Source organism: Chiloscyllium plagiosum, unplaced genomic scaffold (assembly GCF_037043375.1).
Source record: "Chiloscyllium plagiosum isolate Xiang-an unplaced genomic scaffold, Cpla_swu_hap1 HiC_scaffold_23, whole genome shotgun sequence".
NCBI classification, from domain to species: domain Eukaryota; kingdom Metazoa; phylum Chordata; class Chondrichthyes; order Orectolobiformes; family Hemiscylliidae; genus Chiloscyllium; species Chiloscyllium plagiosum.
The window spans coordinates 38,407,885-38,422,749 of NW_028270161.1; the positions used below are offsets into that span (position 1 = coordinate 38,407,885).

The 14,865-nt window shown below is 44.8% G+C and overlaps 1 protein-coding gene across 6 annotated transcripts in view; it reads right to left on the reverse strand.

Moving 5' to 3' along the window:
- tbc1d22a (TBC1 domain family, member 22a) overlaps nucleotides 1-14,865 on the reverse strand; it is a 414,172-nt gene that overhangs the window by 384,216 nt on the left and 15,091 nt on the right. For all 6 annotated transcript variants that reach the window (XM_043713710.2, XM_087999542.1, XM_043713709.2 and 3 more), the window contains exon 3: nucleotides 13,706-14,034. In XM_043713710.2, the coding sequence (XP_043569645.1) occupies nucleotides 13,706-14,034 (329 nt within the window). The remainder of the gene's footprint in view (nucleotides 1-13,705; nucleotides 14,035-14,865) is intronic.

A 14,865-nucleotide genomic window follows, 5' to 3' on the forward strand; every position in this document is an offset into this window, starting at 1 on the left:
CACTCCTTTCTGTCCAGTCCGCACTCTCTCCGACACATACCATTTCCATTTAATGATGCTGCTCTCTTGGGCAGTTCCTATTCGGTGGGTAGTGGGGTCACTAAGTACCCACGGAAGAATAGGGATAGCTGTTCTCATGATCACTTCATGTCCAATGGTCAGGGCTTCGGTTTCCACCAAGCCCCAGTAGCATGCTAATAACTGTTTCTCAAAGGGGGTATACCGTTCCCCTGCCGGGGGTAATTTTCGGGACCAAAATCCCAATGGCTTACGGGTTCTTCCCTGTTTTTGCCATAAGCTCCAATTGGCATAATCCCCCTGTGCTGAGACTTGCAGTTCTACAGGTCCTGACTGTATCTTTCCCAAGGATACAGCTTGCTGTATCGCTTGCTTGGCCATTTCAAATGCAGTTTGATGGACCTCCGTCCATCCGAATGCTGCCTTTTTCCTCGTAACTCGATACAAAGGTTTTAAAATTTGTCCTAAATGGGGAATATGCTGTCTCCAGAATCCGAATAACCCAATAAATTGCTGCACGTCCTTCTGGGTGTGAGGGACGGCAAAGACCTGAATCTTATTTTTAGCTTTCGCAGTGATTTCCCTTTCCCCCTTGTTCCACACGATTCCTAAGAATTTTACCGTTTGTGAGGGACCCTGGATTTTGGCTGGGTTGATCTCCCACCCATATCCTCGCATATGTTGAACCAGTTGGTCCAGCAATTCCTGAACCTGCTTCTGACTTGTCCCCTGTATCATCATATCGTCAATATAGTGCGAGATCATCACTTCGTCAGGCACTTTAAAGGCAGCCAAGTGTTCTGCAACTATCCGGTGGCAGATAGTAGGGCTATGCAGATATCCTTGGCGCAATCGCGTGAACGTGAATTGTCTACCCTCCCAAGTGAATGCGAACTGTTCCTGCCTATCTTTGGGAATAGGAATTGTGAAGAAGGCATTAGCCAAATCAATTACTCCGTACCACACCCCTGGATGATGTTGGATTCGTCCTATAATAGTGACGGCATCCGGGACCGCTGCCGTCAAGGCCGGAGTGTGACGGTTTAGTTGCCGATAATCTGCCGTCATCCGCCATGACCCATCGGCTTTATGTACGGGCCATAAGGGGTTATTCCACGCCGTGGTGCATGTCCTAAGCACTCCCGCTTCCAAATAATCCTTAATTGTGGCGGATATTTCTTTATGTCCGCCGGGAATCCTATACTGTCTAAGACTTATTACGCGATCGGCGATCGGGATGGGGAAGGGGTCCATTTTAACCTTTCCCACTAACACCGTCCTACAGCGCAAAGCCATTTTCGTGATTCCAAATTCAAACTTCCCTTGTTGGAGGTGAAGTGTTAAACCGGCCAGAATGTCCATTCCCAGGATCCATTCTCTAACTGGTGTAATGATAATTGAATACGTTTTAATGGGCATTGTACCTATCTTTAGGGGCAATTGTACTGTTTTTCCTTCAATCAGATTACCTCCCAGCCCAACCAGCGTGACTGGGGTTCCTTTAAACTTATGGGGCGTCCCATAGATTAAGGTGGCCTCCGCCCCTGTGTCCACTAGAGCCATAACGGTTTGGACGGATTTGCGAATGTCGTCTGCTGACCATTGGCTCGTTCGTGGGCAAACCCTTGGGGCTTGGCCCGATTCCTATTGTTCCTCCCATTCATCTTCCCCAGACAGCACTGGGTAAAGACGTTTGCCTCGCCCTTCTTTGTTCTTGCCTTTCTTACTAGGTTTCCGGCCACGCCTATCCACTTTATAACACTCTCGGAGGGGAGGCCGTACCTCCTCCTCCTCCTCGTCCTCCGAGGATTCCCACCGCTGGGAAGTGGAAGTTCTACCCCTTCGAGGCTCATTAACAACCGGACCCCGTGTCTGACATTTTTATGTTAGTAATTCCACTAGGTCTTCCATAGTGGGTCGGGACTCCGTCTCTACCCGGGACACCTTCAGTCCCTTTCGTCTGCATAAGTCTTTTAATTCCGGTGTAGGTAGGCCATCAATCTCCGATGCTGGGACCTGCGCCCGTATCAAAGCTTGCCACAAAGCACGCCGTGAGGGGCCTTGGTTACTTCCTTGATTAGGGTTTACTTTTCCCCCTGCCCGAGCCTCAGGGCGACGCCCCTTCGTGCCCCCCTGAGAAGCACGGGCTGTGGGTCCCCAATCCTCCAAACCACCCATCTCCCTCATCATACTACGGGCATCTCCTAGGGTTTCTCCCCGTCCACTCAACATTATGGTTAATAACAGTGGTTTATAATGGGGGGGGGGCAGTCTTCACTAGGTGGTCTCTAGTCTGTCTACTAACATTTGTGTTATCTACCTCGTCCAGCACTCCCAGCAACAGGGCATCCCGCACACACAAACGGGTTAGCCTCTGAACCCCTTCCTTAATTGTTGTCCAAGTTCCTTCCAAGGGGGGCCAATCGGACGGGAAGGGATACTGTTCGGCCACTGCCCTGGCATACATCCCAAATAAGGTCCCCATACTGCGATCTATTACCATATCCTTGGCTTGTCTACGGTACCCCAGGTCTATGGCAGCATCCTTTGCTAATCCACCAAACTTGGGAGCATCCTGATAGTCTACCTGCACTTGTTGCCCCCCTTCCTCGAGGAGCCGAATTAGCCATAGCTCTAACGGCTCCCCAGGATTACGTCGGGTTTTCTGGGTGATAAACAGCACCTCATCGGTAGTGAAGTCTTCCGTTAATTCAGAGAATTCTGCAGGAGGCTGAGCCCGCGGTAATTCATGCATAATTGCCTCCCCTTGTTCATTCCGTATAGGGTTTCCTTCCTCATCTAACATTACCTTCCGTTGCACTGGGAGACGTCTCTGAACCTGCTTTCTCCTAACCACTGGTTTAGCTTGGAGTACGGGTGGGTCCTCTTCGTACTGATCATCTGAATCTCCCCAAATGTTCCCATCCCAATGATCGTTATCCCACCGATCCCCGTTATTTAACTGGGCTACAAACGCCCGTACTTGTACTGGGTCCGGGGTTCGAGGGACCTTCCTTTTCTCTTTCCGTTTCTTGGCAGACAGATACATAATAGTTCGTCCTGCTAGTTCAGTTAATGCTGTCAATTCAGTTTTTAACTTCATAATTTCCTGCCTCAACATAGAGGCATCTCCCGAACTGAGTCCCTGCTCATGTTTCAGGAGGGCTAATTCTGCTTCAGCTTTTTGGCGCTTGTCTGACTGTTGTCTACAAGCCGCCGCACAGGCCCACATCCTCCGCTGTACCCCAGGCAAGGGGTTCTTCGGCAGGACTGGGATCCTCTCAAGGGTGGACAGCAGCGACCCTGGGGTTCCTACGCCCTCGGCCTCCCAGTTCTCCGGTCGCCCCCCACCATTTCTCAAACAAACTGCCACGCCATGCCACGGTCCATGCCATCCCGGGACGGTCGGGACCTCCACAGTTTGTTCCTCTGGTTTCTTAGCCTTTTTCCAAAACATTGTTCTGTATCAAAATCTTTCCTCAATTGCGATTGATCCTGCCGGCTACGCCAAAATGATTTAAAAAATTCTCAAGGTCAAGGACCAGGCTCGCAGGAAAGTAGTCTGACACAGAACAAACAGCCAAGAGGCGAGTCTGCTAGAATATAAGTGTTTTATTCCCCGCAGCGTCGCCACAACCAGGTCTCGTACTTACAACGGGTCTGGTTTATACTCACTCTACGTGTTACCGGAACTGGGAGCCGTCAGTTCTCGTAGAGCGGTTGCCAACAACCCACGCTCGGCGGTTAAACGCAACCCCGGAGCAGACTCTACCGAACTGGAGACTTTTCCAGCTGATATACTCTTTTCCAGATATAAACATTCATGTGAACAGCAGAGCAAGGCTAAAAAACACATTCCATTCTGGTTACATACAGATAAGAAGATTCACACGGGAAGGTGTATAATAAGATTCACACGGGACTAAGCGACACCTTCCATTTTCGGTTAGATTCACACATGTATTGGGACACAATTTTAACCCTTTCACCACACCCGCCGAAGCGAAACCCACCCATACCCCTACATTTACCCCTTACCTAACACTACGGGCAATTTAGTATGGCCAATTCACCTGACCCTGCACATCTTTGGATGGTGGGAGGAAACCGGAGCACCCGGAGGAAACCCACGCAGACACGGGGAGAACATGCAAACTCCACACAGTGAGTCGCCCGAGGCGGGAATTGAACCCGGGTCTCTGGCGCTGTGAGGCAGCAGTGCTAACCACTGCTAACCAGGGTGAAAGCTCACCCTGAATCCGTTGAGCTAACTTACAAATTGGAGAAACAAAACTTTCCCGCGCAAAACCATGCTGACTATCCTCAAAAAAGTCCATTCATTTCCAAATAAGTAAATCTGTCCCTCCGAATCTTCTCCAATAATTTTCCTGCTACTGATGCGAGGCTCACCAGCCTAACATTTCCTTTATTATCCCTGTTGCCCTTCTTCAAAAAGGAGCAACATTGGCTATTCTCCAATTTCTAGGACCTCACCTGTGGTTAATGAGGATACAAAGATCTCTGTCAAAGCCACAGCAATCTCCTCCCTTGCCTCCCACAATACCCTGGGATAGATCTCATCAGGACCAGGGAACGTAATTACTTTAATATTTATCAAGACACCCAACATCACCTTCTTAATATCAAAATGCCCTAGAATATTAATATACCCCTCCCTAATCTTATCATCCATGTCCTTCTCCTTGGTGAAAATCGATAAGAAGTAGCATTAATGACCTTATCCATTTCCTGTGCCTCCATGCATAAATTCTCTTTGTCAAGTGGACCCATGTTTTCCCTAGCTATCTCTCATGCTTCTAATATACATATGCCTTTGGATTATCCTTTACCCGACTTGCCCAGGACATTTCATGAACCTTTTTTAATTCCTTGTTTAAGTTCTTCCTTGCTTTTTTTATATTCTTCAAGGGCTAGTCCACGTGGATACTCCTCGACACCAGTATGATCCATAGGAAACATGTCCACAGAAAGCATTTGCAACTCAAACAACTTCTGCATAGACTTTGAGCTGAGGCCAAACAACACACATTGCAACACATCATGAAAGATTAGAGTTACCTTTAATATCACATTGAGTTACCTTGAATATTTTGTGTCAGGAGTCAGCTACATCACTTACTTTAGGGACCTGTGATGAGATTTGTGGTCAGTGACCAGGGAGTGTGAATGCAGCAAAAGTGGCAAGGAAACCCAGATGCCAGGACTACAAGAGCTTCACAGTTTGCAACTGTCCAATATATTTGAAACTCTTTCAGTCTGTTTAGATGAGACTGAGCATTGAAGGGTAGATAAGATCATTGTTATGGTACAGAAACCCAATCGACTGGAGAACAGATTAAGAGGTCACAACAGACAGCATAGAAAAGAGGATTGACTATATTACTTGAAGGCACAGATCTCAAGTCCTGAAGGCTGTGTTGCTTGCCTGGTATATCAGCGTAGGATCTACTCAGGGCTGGACAGGAATTTATAGTGAGAGGGACAGATCCAGTCAGCATGGTCTATGATAGTACCAATAACATAGACACGACCAAAAGCAAAAGGTTCAGTGTAATAAGCAGAAGGAGCTAAAAACACAATTAAAATACAGAATCCCAAAGTTAACAATCTCTAGATTATTAAATGAGCCACTTGTAAATGACATAGGACAAATCAGATAAGGGAGATCAATGCGCGGCTCAAAAACTGATGTGATACAAGTAGGTTCAGGTTCATGGAGTACTTAGATACTCGTACGCCAGAAAGTGGGAGCTGCTCTGTTGAGACAAACAATGTCTACTTTACTGGAGCTGGTCTTCTGGTAAATTGCATCACTAAAGGTAGAGAGGATTTAAACTAGATGGAAAACACCATGGCAGGAAGTGGTATAGAGTAGAAATGATAGTAAATCAACAGATAAAGCCAGAGATTAAGAACAAAAGTAAAAGCTCTGCACATAACACTGAAAATTGATAGACGAAGTGTAGCACAAACAGAAAAAAAAACTCTCACGATCTGATAACCATTACAGAAATATGGTGCAGGATGACAAAGATTGTCCTTCAGTTTTTACACCTCAAAGACATTTAGAGTCATAGAGATGTACAGGCCTAGGAAAAAGTGGCATTCTTTAGCAGAATAGAGAAGGATCACCAAAGTTTAGAAAACCAGGATGGAGAAACAATTCATATGGAAATGTGAAATTATAAAGGCAAGAATGCACTTGGGGGGAAAAGTATACATACTCTTTCATCTCATCATAGAATGCAATATAGGGAAGAAAGAATGAGAGCTTGTCAGAAAGGTATGATAATAATCAGGGAGGAATTATATTTAAAACATAGATAAAATAATGAAATGAGCAAAGGCAGCCTGGATGAGATTACACAACATTCTTGGGTTAGTTTGTGAACATTGTGAAACTCAACAGACAGCAGTCTACAACAGACCTGGCAATGTGAAATGAGATACGATTTATTAATAATTTCAACAAAGGAACAACTTGGTACCAATGTCCATAATATGATTGAATTTTGCTTTCAGTTTAAAATAGGAGAATGGAGCCAAGGTAAATATCTCATACTTAAATAAGGCCACTTATGATGACATGAAACCAGAGATAACTGAAGCAAACTGGCAAATTTGGTTGAGGAGAAAGTGAGGTCTGCAGATGCTGGAGATCAGAGCTGGAAATGTGTTGCTGGAAAAGCGCAGCAGGTCAGGCAGCATCCAGGGAACAGGAGAATCGACGTTTCGGGCATAAGCCCTTCTTCAGGAATGAGGAAAGTTTGTCCAGCAGGCTAAGATAAAAGGTAGGAGGAGGGACTTGGGGGAGGGGCATCAGAAATGTGATAGGTGGAAAGAGGTCAAGGTGAGGGTGATAGGTCAGACTGGGGTGGGGGCGGAGAGGTCGGGAAGAAGATTGCAGGTTAGGAAGGCGGTGCTGAATTCGATGGATTTGACTGAGACAGGGTGGGGGGGGGGGAAAATGAGGAAACTGGTGAAATCCGAGTTCATCCCTTGTGGTTGGAGGGTTCCTAGGCGGAAGATGAGGCGTTCTTCCTCCAACCGTCGTTTTGTTGTGGTCTGACGATGGAGGAGTCCAAAGACCTGCATATCCTTGGTGGAGTGGGAGGGGGAATTGAAATGTTGAGCCACAGGGTGGTTGGGTTGGTTGGTCCGGGTGTCCCAGAGGTGTTCTCTGAAACGCTTCGCAAGTAGCCGGCCTGTCTCCCCAATATAGAGGAGGCCACATCGGGAACAGAGGATGCAATAGATGATGTGTGTGGAGGTGCAGGTGAATCTGTGGCGGATATGGAAGTTTCCTTTGGGGCCTTGGAGGGAGGTGAGGGGGGAGGTGTGGGCGCAAGTCTTGCACCTCCTGCGGTTGCAGGGAAAGGTGCCGGGAGTGGAGGTTGGGTTGGTGGGGGGTGTGGATCTGACGAGGGAGTCACGGAGGGAGTGGTCTTTACGGAATGCTGATAGGGGAGGGGAGGGAAATATATCCTTGGTGTTGGGGTCCGTTTGGAGGTGGCGGAAATGACGGCGGATGATGCGCTGTACATGGAGATTGGTGGGGTGGTAGGTGAGGACCAGTGGGGTTCTGTCCTGGTGGCGGTTGGAGGGGCGGGGCTCAAGGGCGGAGGAGCGGGAAGTGGAAGAGATGCTCCGCCCCTCCAACCGCCACCAGGACAGAACCCCACTGGTCCTCACCTACCACCCCACCAATCTCCATGTACAGCGCATCATCCGCCGTCATTTCCGCTACCTCCAAACGGACCCCACCACCAAGGATATATTTCCCTCCCCTCCCCTATCAGCATTCCGTAAAGACCACTCTCTCCGTGACTCCCTCGTCAGATCCACACCCCCCACCAACCCAATGTCCACTCCCGGCACCTTTCCCTGCAACCGCAGGAGGTGCAAGACTTGCGCCCACACCTCCTCCCAAGGCCCCAAAGGAAACTTCCATATCCGCCACAGATTCACCTGCACCTCCACACACATCATCTATTGCATCCTCTGTTCCCGATGTGGCCTCCTCTATATTGGGGAGACAGGCCGGCTACTTGCGGAGCGTTTCAGAGAACACCTCTGGGACACCCGGACCAACCAACCCAACCACCCTGTGGCTCAACATTTCAATTCCCCCTCCCACTCCACCAAGGATATGCAGGTCTTTGGACTCCTCCATTGTCAGACCACAACAAAACGACGGTTGGAGGAAGAACGCCTCATCTTCCGCCTAGGAACCCTCCAACCACAAGGGATGAACTCGGATTTCACCAGTTTCCTCATTTCCCCTCCCCCCACCCTGTCTCAGTCAAATCCATCGAATTCAGCACCGCCTTCCTAACCTGCAATCTTCTTCCCGACCTCTCCGCCCCCACCCCAGTCTGACCTATCACCCTCACCTTGACCTCTTTCCACCTATCACATTTCTGACGCCCCTCCCCCAAGTCCCTCCTCCCTACCTTTTATCTTAGCCTGCTGGACAAACTTTCCTCATTCCTGAAGAAGGGGTTATGCCCGAAACGTCGGTTCTCCTGTTCCCTGGATGCTGCCTGACCTGCTGCGCTTTTCCAGCAACACATTTCCAAATTTGGTTGAGGGGCAGATCAAGAAAGATATAGTACCAGATGTTTCACGGGGGAATATTTCAGAGTCCACAGAATGAATACATTCCAACAAGAAAGAAAAATTCCACAGGGGATGGAGACACACTCTCTGTGGTTAATTAAGGACATTAAAGAAGGTATTAAGTCTTAAAAGAAGACACAATTGGGCAAAAACTGGTGGCACAGCAGAAGACTGGACAAAAATATAATGAACAGCAAAAGAAGGAAAAATTAGTTCGTAAGAGAAAGTTCACATGAAATATAAACACAGATTGCAATTGTTTGAATAAATATTTTAAAAATGAATTAACAAAATGAACATAGGTTCTATTGAAAGCCACTGTGAAGAATTAAGCATCAAAAACAAGGAGATGATAATCAATGAACATAAATTTCACATCAGTCTTCAATATGAAGAATACAAAAGTAACATACCACAGATAGCTACAAGTTAGAAAATAGAAGGGATGAAGGAATGCAGGAAAACAGCAATCATCATGGAAATGGTATGAGCAAATTATTGAAGTTGCAGGTTGACATATTCTGGATCCGAAAGAAAGACATTCAAGGGTCTTAAAAGAAATTGGTACTGATGCTGATCATTGTTTTAAATTTCCAAAAACGTCCAAGATTCGGGACAGTCTTATTAGATTGGAAAACAATATTCAGAAAGGGAGGAAGCCAAGAAGCAGGAAATGGCAGGCAAGTAAGCTTAACATTTATCATGAGATGATAGAGTCATAGAGATATACAGCATGGAAACAGACCCTTCGGTCCAACTCGTCCATGCTGACCAGATATCCGAAATTAATCATATCCCATTTGTCAGCACTTGGCCAATAACCCTCTACATACTTCCTATTCATATACCCATCCAGATGCTTTATAAATGTTGTAATTGTACCAGCCTCCACCACTTCCTCTGGCAGCTCATTCCACAGCATTAAAACAGTGCACCCGGGACCCTTTTAAATCTTTCCCCTCTCACTCTAAACCAATGCCCGCTAGTTCTGGACTCCCCCACCATAGGGAAAAGACCTTGTCTATTTATCCTATCAATGCCCCTCATGATTTTATAAATCTTTATAAGGTCACCCCTCACCCTCTGACACTCCAGGGAAAACAACTGCAACCTGTTCAACCTGCTCTTATTGCTCAAGCCCTCCAACTCTGGCAACATCCTTGTAAATCTTTTCTGAACCTTATCAAGTTTCACAACATCCTTCCTATTGGAGGGAGACCAGAACTGCTCAAATATTCCAAAAGTGACCTAACCAATGTCCTGTACAGCCGCAACATGACCTCCCAACTCCTGTACTCAATACTCTGACCAATGAAAGCAACATAAACGCCAAGTTCACTATCCTATCTACCTGAGACTCCACTTTCAAGGAACTATGAACTTGCACTCCAAGGTCTCTTCGTTCAGCAATACTCCCCAGGACCTGACCGTTTAGTGTATAAGTCCTGCCAGATTTGCCTTTCCAAAATGCAGTACCTCACATTCATCTAAAGCAAACTCCATCTGCCACTCCTCAGCCCATTGGCCTGTTTGATCAATATCCCATTATACTCCAAGGTAACCTTCTTCACTACACCTCCAATTTTGGTGTCACCAGCAAACGTCCTAACTATACTTCCTATGTTGGCATCTAAATCATTTATATAAATGATGAAAAGCAGTGGAGCAAGCACTGATCCTTGTGGCACTCCACTGGTCACAGGCCTTCAGTCTGAAAAGCAGCCCTCCACAACCACCCCCTATCTTCTACTTTTGAGCTAGTTCTGTATCCAAATGGCTAGTTCTTCCCGTATCCAATATAATCTAACCTTGCCAAGCAGTCTATCACGAGGAACCTTTTCAAACCTCTTATCAAAGATCATATAGATTGCAATGCACTGCTCTGCCTCATCAATCCTCTTCGTTGATTCTTCAAAACATGGAATCAAGTTAGTGAGACATGATTTCCCACGCACAAAGTCATGCTGATTATCGCTAATCAGTCCCTGCCTATCCCAATACAGGTAAATCCTGTCTCTCAGGATTCTCTCCAACAACTTGCCCATCACTGATGTTCGGCTCACTGGTCCATAGTTCCCTGGCTTTTCCTTGCCATCTTTCTTCAATAGTGGTACATGTTACACAATCTCCACGCTTCCGGTACCTCACCGACAACTGTCAATGATCCAAATCTCTCAGCAAGGAGTCCACCAATCACTTTCAAAGTTTCCCACAGAGTTTTTGAGTACACCTGATCAGGTCCTGGGGATTTATCCACCTTTATGCATTTTAAGACATCAACAACTCTTCCTCCTCTGTAATATGGACATTTTTCAAGATGGCACCAACTATTTCCCCACCTTCTGTATCTTCCATGTCCTTTGCTGCAGTAAACAGTGATGCAAAACACTGATTCACTATCCCCCCTATCTTCTGCACTTCCATACATAGGCTGCCTTGCTGATCTTTGAGGGGCCCTATTTACTCCCTGGTTACCCTTTGGATTCTCCTTAACCCTATTTGCCAAAGCTTTCTCATGTCCCCACTTTGCCTCTCAAGTATCCTCCTACTACCTTTACACTCTTCTAAGGATTCACTGAATCCCTGCTGTCTAGATCTGACATATACTTCCTTCTTTTTCTTCACCAAAACCTCAATGTCCCTAGTCATCCAGCATTCCCTACACCTACCAGCTTTACCTTTCACCCTAACAGGAATATAGTGTCTCTGATCTCTCATCTCATTCCTCAAGACTTCGCATTTTCCAGCCGACCTTTTACCTGCGAAAATCTGCCCCCAGTAAGCTTTTGCAAGTTCTTGCCTAATACCATCAAAATTGGTGGTATGGCCGGCACGGTGGCACTGCTGCCTCACAGCGCCAGAAACCCAGGTTCAATTCCCACCTCAGGGAACTGTCTGTTTGGAGTTTGCACATTCTCCCCGTGTCTGCGTGGGTTTCCTCCGGGTGCTCCGGTTTCCTCCCACAGTCCAAAGATGTGCAGGTTAGGTGAATTGGCCATGCTAAATTGCCCATAGTGTTAGGTGAAGGGGTAAATGTAGGGTCTGGGTGGGTTGATCTTCGGAGGGTCAGTGTGGACTTGTTGGGCCAAAGGGCCTGTTTCCACACTGTAAGTAATCTAATCTAATCCAATTTAGAACCTCAATTTTTAGATTCTGTCTATCCTTCCCCATTGCTATTTTAAAATTAATAGAATTATCATCGTAGGCCCCAAAGTGACCTCTCTTTGACACCTCAGGCACTTGCCCTGCCTTATTTCCCAAAGGTAGGTCAAGTTTTGCACTTTCTCCAGTAGGTACATCCACATACTGAATCAAAAGATTTTCTTGTACACACGTAAATGCTGTAAGTGATTTTTAAAGATGCTACCACAAGTCATTTTGGAAGGTTTGTGGTAATCAGGCAGAATCAACACAGTTTGTGGAAGGGAAATCATTTTAACCAATTTCTTAGACTTCTGAGGGAGCAAAGGGAAATCAGTCAATGTACTGTACTTTAAATTCCTAAAGGCATTTGATAAAGTTTTACATCAAAGGTTAACACGGAAATTATAATCTTGTCATGCATGGGCTAAAAAAACTGGCATGGACAGAAGAAATTAGCTTGCTAACAGGAAACAGAGCATACGTAAGTGGATACTTTGCTGGTTAGCAAGGTTTAACAAGTAGTGGCCACAAGCAGCAGTAGTGGGACCTCAAAGTTCTACAACTTACATAAATAATGTGGATGAAAGGAGTGAAGATAGTGTTGCTAAATTTGCTGACAAGCCAACAATTGGTGGAAGGTAAATTGTAAAGAGCACATAAGGAAGCTGGAAAAGAGATAGAGATAGGTTAAGGATCTGGTAAATGGAGTATCATGTGGAAAAATAAAACTATCCATTTTAGAATTAAGAACAAAAATAAGTGTTTTATCTAAATGATGAGCTGGCAGAGCTTTGAGAGGCATAAGGAGCTAGGTTTTCTAGTGCATGGACTGCAGAAGTTTGTGTATGTTCAGCAAGTAATTTGGAAAGCTAGCAATGGCATTTATTGTGAATGGAACAGAATGTGAAAGTAGGAGGTAATGGTTCAGTTATAAAAGGTGTTGGTATGACCACTTTTGGAGTATTGTGTACACTACTGGTCTCCTTCTTTAAGAAAAAGATGTAATTACATTCCAAGCAATTCAGAGAAGGTTTCTTAGACGAATACTGGGAATGGGTAGTTATCTTAAGAGGAAAGTTTGGACAGACGAGGCTTATATCCACTGGAGTTTAAGAGTAATTGACTTAACTGAAACATAAGATCTTGACTGTCCTGACAAGATTGACAAAACATATGTGGAAAGGATGTGGTATTCTCATCTAGAAATCAGGCCACTATGGGGTCACTGCTTTAAAAAAAGGTGTCAGCCACTTAAGACAGATGAGGAGAAAGACACATTCTTCACAAAAGGTGAAGTGCCTTAGGAACTTCTTTCCTCAAATGCTTTCAAGGCAGAGGAAGGCTCATTTTCAACAAGTAAAGGAGTGAAAAGTTATCGGCGTAGGTGGAATCTGGTGTAACCAGTTGAACTATGATCTTATTGAATGACAAATCAGGCTTACAATGCCATGTGGCTCACTCCTGCTCCAAATTCTGTGTTCCTAACTTCCCACAAAATCATTTATATTCAAGTAAAAGCAAGCCTAATTAGGATTCAAATCCACAATCTTGTGATTAAGACTTACAATCAGCAAATGAACCAGAATGGAACTTTATCAATGATTAAATGTTCAATGAAATCGTACAAATCAATAAGAATTTCACCTGATTAACAAATGGTGAGACCGTTGGACAAAGTGTGCTATTGCATTTCTGCCAATTACAGCATTTCAGCCAAATGGTAATATGAAGGTACAGGAGAACTACACTTCTAAGAAAGACATTCGTGCAACCAAAATTCTTCATTTTCCCAAAATGTCAAGAACACCACCACCCAGCCCAATCCTGGAAAGGTTCAATTCGAATGCCAAAGTGGCAGAGAAAAGTTAACATGAATAAAATGGGATTTTGTAGCTCAAATTACCTGATATATTAAGTTCAACTGCACTGGTAGGCTTTACTCTGTCAGTTTTATTGTCTGCTTGTTCCAAATGGTCTAATCGAGCAGGTAATGTCTCTAGTTGGTTGTCCTGCTGCTTCTGTTCTTGCAGTTTACTATGAATCTGAAGTACTTTATTCGCCGTTTCCATTACAACATCTGTGTTCAGATTCTGAGCAGCCATTGCTAAGAGTTCATCATCATCATCACCAACATCCCAAGCATCACTTGTAATACTCTCAAACTCTTGGAAAGTCGTAATCTTCTTTGTCCTTAGTGATAGAGATTGTGGCTTTGAATTTGCTTTGAGCAAGCTGTTGGCCAAAGAATTAATACTGCATCAATGTTTGTCATTAATATTAATATGTTTTCAGATAGATATGAAATATGTTTTCAGATAGGCATTTTTTTTAAACAAGATTCATAGCCTTTGGTTACTCAGTGCTATGTTTCGAATTTCCAATTCCTTTTCCTAACTTAAGATCAACACTGGAGAAATATTTAATAAGTTCTTGGATACTATTGAAATGTCTTGTTACTTCTGACCAAAACTGTCCAAACCTCATTTAGCATTTACATCCCCTCTTCAACATGACTGTCGCCAGTTAACAAGTGCACTTGCAGCATTACATTTAAAAAGTCCCAGGCCAACACTGGTCAAAATTTCTCCAATTATACTTGCATGCAAAGGCAATTTTCTGGTGTCTCAGATACACCAGGATCAATTTTAAAATTGAAATGTAGTTCTCAGCTGTTTCTCAACATTTTGCTTATCATAAAACTGAAGGCATTACAAATGCAAATAAATGTGCAAATACAGAGTTTGCAAAAGTTGAAAATAATAGCATTCTGGTGCCAACCAATGATAGGAACAAATTTCAACAGAGTCAAATACTGAATGCACTTTAATGCCATTTGCTGCAAGTTGAAACTAGATTGCTCTGTCAATAGAGCTCATTGCTGTCACCATCATCAATGATCTAAATTCCATGCACCCAGCCTTCAAAAGGATTCATGTACTGAGAAGCATTCCAAGGATAAGATAAACCAAAAGCCCTGAACTCAATTTATCCCAAGCTTGAAAAATAATTCTTTTACCCTCCAGGTTAGCATATAGGTAGAATATACTCAGAGTACAATGGATG